The sequence below is a fragment of the Cucurbita pepo genome, chromosome 10 (genome assembly GCF_057944985.1).
Source record: "Cucurbita pepo subsp. pepo isolate OVF chromosome 10, ASM5794498v1, whole genome shotgun sequence".
NCBI lineage: Eukaryota > Viridiplantae > Streptophyta > Magnoliopsida > Cucurbitales > Cucurbitaceae > Cucurbita > Cucurbita pepo.
In genome coordinates, this window is record NC_141807.1 from 18,423,683 (window position 1) to 18,433,396 (window position 9,714).

Below are 9,714 nucleotides of genomic sequence, written 5' to 3' on the forward strand. Positions count from 1 at the left end.
TCATCTTAGGGCTTACCCTTCGATACGATGTCTTACCGCATCTTAGGGCTTGCCCTTCGATACGGTTTGCTTAACCTATGCCCAAGGGTTCATGCGTTCCAAGCGGCATAGTCTGAAAACCTACATCTAAGGCTTCTTACGTTCCAAGCGATGTAGTCTTAATACTGCATCAAGGGCTTGCCCTATAATACAATATGCTTAACCTATGGCCAAGGCTTCATGCGTTCCAAGCGGCATAGTCTGAAAACCTACATCCAAGGCTTCTTACTTTCCAAGCGATGTAGTCTTAATACTGCATCAAGGGCATGCCCTATAATACAGTCTGCTTACCTACGCTCAAGGCTTCATGCGTTCCAAGCAGTGTAGTCTAAGTCATGAGCATGTTGTACCGTGGGAGGTCTTAGGAGGTTCTTCTCCGTGACCTTAGACTACACCCCTTGATAGACCATAAAGGTCACTTGCTCGGTGCATACTTGAACATGGCATGCTGCAAGTCTACAGAGCATCTCTTCTAGGTGAGGGAAATTGAGGCATGACATCCTGCAAAGGAAACATGGTGCAAGGCATCCCACCTAGAAGAGGAATTCTTGGGCACCGCTTGGTGGGAGGTCATGGGTCACTTTGGACATGACTAGAGTATTACCTAGCATTCTTAAGTTTTTGAGTTTGGGGATCTTGGTCCTTCGTCCTTGAGTGGTACCTAGCATTCTTCTTACTTGGGTAGTTGTAAAGCTTGTGTGTTGTTGTTCTTGGTTCTTAGTCTTGTAAGTTTCTAAGGTCCTTAATTTTCCTTGAGGCATAAGTTGTAACTTTCATTTGTAACCATATGAACCCATTTTAGCGTAAGTTGTTCTAGAAGGTCTTAGATTCCTAGGGAGTTCTTTAGAGGGTTCTAGAAGAGTCTAGAGTCTTGTGGTGTTTCCTTTAGGTGGTTCTTGGGTCCTAACTTGGTTTAGGTTCCAAACTTTCTCCAATCAACTTGAAACCTCAAACTTATTTTCATGTCCTTAATAATTGACCTTATAAGAAGTAGCAAATCATTCGGAGCACGTATAGACCTTGAAATCTCATAAGTAGTCCTAGGGGCATTTTGGCATTTTACTCATAATTCTTGGTTTTGCTGCTTAACGTGTTCCAATGGCTTTCAAACTTCACCAAATCATCAAACATCATAAAATAAAATCTACTTCAGGGTTTCATAGAATTTGGAGGTCATCTAGATCATGAACCGTAGGTAGATATCTTTAGGGGCATTATGGTCATTTTGCACTGTTTCTTGGTTTACCTACTTCTCCTTGTCCAATGACCACCAAACTTCATATATAACCTCAACATGCTATAATATGCTCAGTATTAAAATTTCATAGGCAACGGAGTTCATCTAGTGTGTTATTGTAACATTACCTAAATCTCAAGCAATTTGTTCTGTTCAATGCCTTAATTCACGGTTCCTAGGGTTTTTCTTTTATGTATCCTTAGTTCATACTTGGTTTAGGGTTCATATGAAAATCCAAGCGATTCATACAAGTATTTCTTAACAAAAAGAACAAGGTGGCTGCTTACCTCGTTGTCGACGCTTGGGACCTCCGTTTTTCAGCTTTCGGTACTCGAATTACCTCAACTTTCCTTTTTCCAGACTCCTTATTATGTCTACTTTCTGGAACCATAGAGTTTTTCATGATAACCAGTCTAGAAGGGGGTTAAAATTGAGAAAAACTAAGGGAATGTCAAGTTTTGGGTTGACATGGTCGGTTCAACTGAATCGGCCATGTCATCGTCTTCTTCCTCCAGACGAGAGGAAGATGCGGCCGGCATAAAGCACCGCCGTGAAACTCACCCTCCCCTGCTTTGATCATGCCGTTTGTACCCTAGGTTTCTTCATGAAACTTAAAGAGGGTGTTACAAGGAAGAGCTAGGGATTGATTTCATACCTTTTCGTGGCTTGTAGCTTAAGATATTCGCTTCCAAAATTCGTCCAAAATATGATTAATCGCCGGAGTAAAAACAAAGGATTTCTTATTGGGTAGTCGATTCTAGGGGGTTTCGAGGCTCGATTTCTTCACGAAACCTCTTCCTTATTCTTCCCTCAAGATAAAGGAATTGGTTTGGAGGAACAACTTTGAGTGTGGGATCTTAATTTTGAGGATGTTGGGTTTTATGTCCTAAGACTCATAGTTTGTAAACAAAAAGATATTCTATTTTCAATAAAGTAATTATTGTTGTTTATTCAGTAAAGATTGTTATTGAATAAAGTTAACTTTACGATCATTAATCTGAATCCAATAAACTAAGAACACTCTGGCTATAGTATGATTACTTGAACTATATGTAGAGACATAAGAGTGGATCAAGTTCAAGTATATAATCAAAATGATCTATAGTATAAGGATAAGGCTGAGTGCCTTATTCTGGGGACACTATGGATGCGGCACACTTTTGTATATGATATAAACAATACGATCACTAAATTGTACATGTGAAGACATGTGAGTGGGGGCGTCCTATGCAATGAGTATTGCATAAGATCGGACCATGAAGAAAACCACTCTCACTTTATAATGTCGTTTACTGTTGAGACTGATTTTCTTTTCATTCGATAACCTAGGTAACTCGGTTTTAATCCTGAGCTAACCATGAACTCCTGTTTAGTCGGAATTATCCTTAGATTTGCATGGGTGAGAGTGGCTCTAGTTCGCCGACTCAATAGGCCTCCCAGGGGTAAGACTGGGTGAATGGCTTGGGACGTGGGGTGCAAGATGGAATTCACTCCTACCCACTTTTAGGGATAGAAGAGAAGTAGTTCCCTTAAGCACTAACTCCAGGTCTTGAACAAGGGGCCCCACCCTCTCATTGGCCTGAGAGGGATTCGGTTTTCTGGTTGGACCACAAACCAATTGTTCATTAGAGGATTAGTGAGACATAAGGAACAAGAAGTAACTTTAGGGGTAAAACGGTAAATTGACCTAGCTCTAGTTACGAACAACCTGTGAAGGATCGACTTACTAATCATGGTTATATCAAATGGACAGAAATATATCTATAGTGAGGGGAGTGCAACTACTAGGCTATAGTGGAGTGTCCTAGTAGTTAACGAATGTTGGTTAACAAGGTTAATGAGTTTAGCCGGTTAATCTTGGATCGTTGGAGCCCATGATCTATAGGTCCATTAGGTTCCTCTGCTAGCTCATATCGGACTAAACCATAGAACAGTGTGACGAGTGAGTTTGAAGTGTTGGAATTCAAATTAAGGAATATGCGCTACATATATACGATATATTTAACCGCATTTTTGTTTTATTTACGAATTAAACAAAAGGAGAGAATCTGAGATATTTAAATAAGATTTAAATATCTTAATCAATTATGTGTCGGAATTGATTGGGATTGACATTTGAATTAATATTAAATATTAATTAAATAGTTTAATTAATCATTTAATTTAATGTTACTTTAATTTGAAATTAATTATTCAAATTAATTGTTGAATTAAGATGAAGAAAGTCAAAATGTTAACTTTATTTCATGGAAAATCATGTTAGTGGAATTTTAAGGTGTCAAAATTTGGTTTAACCAAACTTGCATGTTTGCCAAATAAACCCCATAAGTTTGAGTGGAATTTTGAGTGTCAAAATTTGGTTAACTCAAACATGCATGCTTGCCACATAATCTCAAACATTTGAGTGGAATTTTAAGTGTCAAAATTTGGTGATCTCAAATTTGCATGAACATGCAAACATGACTCTTTAAATAGAGTGATCATGGTACATGGAAGGTCTTCTTCTTCTTGGTGAAAAACCTTGAGAAAAACCTCTCACAAACACTCTCTTCATATATACAAAATCCCTCCCAAATTTAGTCACTCACCGGATTCCATCCGTTCTAAGGTCGGAGGATAATGGAGAAGACACTAGTGGTGGTTCGAAACCGGTTCGTGAGGAAAAAGAAGTTTGAACTACAAAAGTGACTCACCGGATTCCACAATCCCGTTCTAAGGCGGAGGATAGTGGAGAAGACACTAGTGGTGGTTTGAAACCGGTTCGTGAGGAAAAAGAAGTTTGAACTACAAAAGTGACTCACCGGATTCCACAATCCCGTTCGAAGGCTGGAGAATAGTGGAGAAGACACTAGTGGTGGTTAGAAACCGGTTCGTGAGGAAAAAGAAGTTTGAACTACAAAAGGTTAGTATTCAAACTCATTAAGTTTTAATATTTATGAACATGCTAGTTATTTACTATAATTGATGTTCTAAAAGTGCCTAAGATCCAAATTGCTTCCGCATGTGTTATATTAACATCATCAGAGGAACCACTCTCCACTCTCGGTCAGTTACCCGACACCTCCGAATTTCGATCTCTTGGAGAGTGCATTCTTCCCCAAAATGTCTCACACCAATGGAGAGTGTATTCTTTGATAAATTAACCGATGTCATCCAACACTTCCCCTCGAACAAAGTACGCTCGACTTCTTTTTTTACCCATGACCATTCCCTAAATTAACCGATGTGGGACACTTTCATCCAACACCTCACTTTCATCCAACACCTCCCCTCGAACAAACTCGAACAAAGTACATCTCCCCTCAATCAAGGTTCCCAACACCTCCCCTCGAACAAACTCGAACAAAGTACATCTCCCCTCAATCAAGGTTCGACTTTTTTGGAGTCCTTTGTTCGACATTCGAGAATTTACCAATCTATTGGCACGACTAAGTTTAGGGCGAACACGACTCTCCACAATGTATGATATTGTCCACTTTGAGCATAAGCTCTCATGGCTTTGATCTGAGCTTCCCCAAAAGGCCTCACACAAATGGATAGTATATTCTTTGATTATAAACCCATGACCATTCCCTAAATTAAGCGATGTGGGACACTTTCATCCAACAATTCCTTCATCAAAGTTACTCATCTTCTTCCTCTGAAGCTAAAGGAATCCTTAATTTGAAGGAAAAGAGGTCGTGGATAGGTATTCGACACTTACCCCCAATTTGAACCCGAAACGGATTTTCTTCAATTCGGAACGTTCCTGAGGTTATTTCTCTTCGTAGTCTTCTATGGAAACATTCCTTGGAGGTGGAGAAACTTATTGGGATAATCCTTGATCGGCGAATTCTTGTGTATCCTTCGATTGGAATTTAGAGTTTTCCTTGAAGTTCTTCAATGACGTATTGGATTGGGGGAATGGTTTCTAGGCACTTTCAGTACTCTATTCCTCCATAGAATTTGTGGGTAATCTTGTTTAGAAGCTATAGGAACAAGTTTGAAAGGAAATGGTGGAGAATTGCTCTCGAATTTAGAAGAAACCCGAGAGTAGGAGACCCAAAATCTAAACACTTATTGCCAACGACGGGGAGCTCGACCTTGTTCGATTCTTGTTCCATACGATTGCCCCAACTTTAGAATTTATAGGGTAATTTAAACCGACATTTGGAGCTCCAGAATCGTCTTGAATTTCGGTTGGATTTTCTTAAAAATCTGTCGGAAATATCTACTCCGATCAGAGCCTCACCGACCTTGGTTTTGAATCATAGCCGTTGGATGTGATGATCCGTGAGTTTTCTAGAATATATCCAAGTTTGGAGGCGATCCAACGGCTGAGAGTCGAGATTCGAAGAATTTTGTGCATAAGGCACTGTGAAGGCTCTAATTCTTGAACATAATGGCAAATCCGTAATTATCCTTAACGTCAAGGGTATCTTGGTAATTTGCCACTTTCTGAATATTTTAATATTATTTTCTTGAAAAATCCATAATTTTCCTAAAAATTCTTCATCCTTGTTGGTCATTTTTCTCTTCTTGAACATCTTGAAATTCCATCTAGATAAGGAATTAAAAATCCATAAAGGTCCTTGATAATTGGAAAAATGACATTTTCGTCCTTTTCGCTTACGCTTTCATTCCCAATCCTTCTCCAAAGGTCTTGAGTCCTTACGATTACTTCTTATGGTATAGAAATGGCTTACTAAGACCCGTTTCCTTGCTTAATCCTCATAATTTCCTTCCTTGAATCCTTTGGGTCTTGCATAGGTGGCTTTCCTCCATTTTTGGGGTGTTACAAGCATATAGTAAGAATCATTTCGTTCTTCCTCTCATTCATGTCTTAGTACATAAATGTGCCATGTAGGCATAATACTCATCATGAATTTCATCTTGCATCATCATTGGTACAGGATAATTGTAAGGATCCAAAAAAAAAAAATGAGGTCGCCGGAAAAAGGTGCCGAGAATTTTGACTACTCTCTAGAATTCTCGCACCCTCACCCTACACGTTTCCCCGATGCCAAAAATACACCAATGCCTGCAGCCACACCTCACAGTATCCACCTGCAAAGAAAAATAACATGATAAAGAGGGAAAACGAGGGAGAAGAAGAAGAGATTGTTGAGTTACCTCATGACGAGCACGACGCCGACAACCACCCCATCGAGACTCATTACGCTGTATAGTGTAGATAACATCATGGAATAAATGATTACCAAGCTAGGGAACACCATGATGCACACAAATGATTACTATCGAACGGTGTATTAGCTTTGCTGGCCAAGAGAATGAACTGATAATCAGTTCCACTCTTTGTGTGCAGGATCGAACCTTAGTAATCAGTTCCACTCTTTGTGTGCCGAATCGAACCTTAGTAGGTAAAGAGGGAGAGGGAGGGGTTTGAAAGAGAAAGAGAATGAATGGGGAGGGAGACCAATGGACACGGAGTCGGCCGTGAGAGATGGAAAAAAATCTAGGGTTTTCTCATGTGAGGGTGTCAGGTAAAGAAGATATAACTCGTTGATTCAGATTTAGGTCGGCCAACCCGTCTGCATAGTCAGATCGTCCCCATATACATCAGGATGCTTCCCCATTTATGATAATGAGTACGGACATGTACTTATGACACATATCGTTCTTGAGAAACAAGCTGACTAAGACTAACAACTATAGTAGAATTGTTAGCCTTATCAACTTGTGAAGTAAGATTAGAAAAATAGTTATTATTTTGTTTAGGAGAAATGTTCGTAGTTTTTAACTTGTGAAAGTTTTGGAAATCTGTTAGTGTTTTCTCTTCATAAATTGTCTTCCATGTATGTTTTATTAACAATAATAAAAAGTATAGTGATTAATGTTCTTCCATTCAAAGAAATTTTTCCCTCCAATTGTTTTTTCACTTCATTTAATTGTTCTTATACTCCGTTGAACGCAAGTGTACATACAAACACAATTTATATGGTACTTCAAATTTTTCAAGGTCGATTTCCATAGAAACTTGGTGAAATATTGACTAATTACTTTAGATTATTTACACAACACGTGACCCACGATAGAAACTAGGGTTTTCTTAAGAAGAAAAAAAACTTATTTCAATTACGATATTTGCTTTTGATGATGCTTTGCTTAAAATAATTTTAAAATAATTTTATGTTAGGTGACGTTATAAAAAATTTCTCAGAAACATGTGGGTGAGGACAAAGTATACTGAATGACCCGTGGTTGACTTGTGGGGATAGTCTTCACTCTTAAAAACGAGAATGACCCATGTTGATTTGGGGGGATAATCTTCACTCTTAAAAGTAAGAAGTAACTAATATAATCATGTTGTAGGGAATAGTAGGGCTAGTAACAAGTCAGGATTCTAAGATGAACTTAAAAAAACGAGCATAAATCAAAATCTTTTACTACTACAACAAACAAACAAAACAAAAACAAAAACAAAAAAAAAACAAAAACAAAAAAAAAAAAAAAGGCAAGAAACATGCAAATTTATTGTTATAGAAGAGATATAACACACAAGGATATTACACATAGAAATGAGATTGAAACCTAAAGAAAAACAAACATAGCTGAACAAATAAAAGAGCTTATTATCACGTGATGCCCTCCAATCCTATCTCGTAAGTGAACTCAAACAACGTATATAGACATGACCTAAAGTTCAAATAACATCGAGAATATAAATATATGATAGTTTAACTCGATGCTCCTAGCTTTCTCAAATGCTTGTCCATACGTATTTCTGCTTCACCAGTAATGTTAGAAGCATATGCAACGAGGCAATCCTTCATATCGCCCGACTCGTTATTCCGTTGGCAATAAAATTTACCTACACACAAGGCAACCAATTCCTTGTTTTCCTTTGTTTTTGTCCTTTTAATGTGAAATAAAGAGTTGTAATCACCGGATAGATGATCGGTTGAACAATCAGCAAGAATCACTTTAGAATCATGCCTCCACAATAAACCATTAGATTTTGATTGAATGTAAATACCATGGTCTGTGTGGTGGCATTCAAACCATACTGTTAAGCGCTGATTATCATCAGCTGAGAACTTTAGATATGCGATGCCATCAATTGGATCAACTTGAAGGTATTTTCCATTGTCACCCTTGAACGCAACTATTGTTGGTTCTTTCGAGCTAGCCACATCCCATAATTTGAACAATTCGAACACATCTGATTCAAGTTGAGCCGATGGATCGAGTCCATTTCCAAAAATGGAAAGAAGGGATTGAGAGTAGGTCTCCGATACGGAAACGTTCATATTAAGATTGACATGGCGGAGTTGTACTTGATCACGATCCGAATCGATAAAAATCCATTTAAATAGAGTGCATGTGAGACTAGACTGATCTTCATTTGGCTCATCGGCTTCGGCAACGATCCAATGCTCGTCGTGCTCGTTGTTACTTAATCGACAAACCCAATACTTGTTGTTGAAAACCGATCTTATACTAAAGAGTTGTTCAGCTGTCTTGGCCATCTCGACTTCGAATAAGGAATACGTCGATGGCGGGTAGTCTCCTGAGAATTGGAGGAAGCCATGTAGCTCGGAGTTGTCATTAATGTAGGACAAGTATTTTTCGTTGTATTTAAGGCTGAATGGACCAGATATTGCCATGTTTTTTGACTTTCACACAACTGAACTGCTTTTCACTTTTTGCTTGTACATTACCCACATGATCAAACCCTATTTATAAGAGAAAACAAGAGCAAACATAATGAATTTAATTTCAAATTGTTCTTCACGTGGTCGGGTTTTTTTAATTTTATTTGAAGAATCTTCATCAATTACATAATCCATTTCTGTTTTTAATATTTTTTAAGATCAATTTAGTAAACGTTGAAGTCGGCTACTCACAAACTTACATAACATCATCTTTTGTAAGTTTGCATAAATTTTTTAAAGAAAATATTTTGGCCAATTAATGGAGGAATTTGAAGATAGCAAAAATTTCAAGTTTTTTTTTTTTTTTTCTAAATTAATGTTACAACCCGATCTTCGAGGCTTCGAATTTTAGACCGTGACAAAAAGAAATGAAAGTAGAAACAAATAAAATAAATAAAAAATACGGTAAAATTTTATTACAAATAATTGAAACTCAATACAATTGGTATTGTATATGTTTATTACAGACAGGGAATGAGTTCGAGATACAATTTCAAAGAATATGTAAATACCCAAAATATACTGACTGGACTGACGTTCTGGGATGACCCTCTTTGTGACCACATAGCACCCGAATGCTCTCCCATCTCAACTGACATTGAGCGTATATCTTAAAAGTAAATGTAGAAAGGGATGAGTGTAAAATATTCCGTAGGTAACCTACTTGTAGGATCTCATCGCATCTAATTCCTTGTAGATTACCACAGATTTTTCTCTAGACTTTAGGAAATTCATGTCTATTTCTATAGTTATTTGAGCTATAGGGAAGGCCTCGAAGTTTCA

General features: G+C 37.9%; 1 protein-coding gene across 1 annotated transcript; it reads right to left on the bottom strand.

Moving 5' to 3' along the window:
• Nucleotides 1-7,953: 7,953 nt before the first annotated feature.
• LOC111803770 (uncharacterized) lies at nt 7,954-8,883 on the bottom strand. The gene has a single exon (XM_023688308.1). It carries the CDS (start codon nt 8,881-8,883, stop codon nt 7,954-7,956), a length of 930 nt encoding a protein of 309 aa, XP_023544076.1.
• Between the last annotated feature and the right edge of the window lie 831 nt (nt 8,884-9,714).

Coding starts and splice junctions, on each gene's coding strand:
- LOC111803770 (XM_023688308.1), bottom strand. CDS start 8,883: ATGGCAATATCTGGTCCATTCAGCCTTAAATACAACGAAAAATACTTG.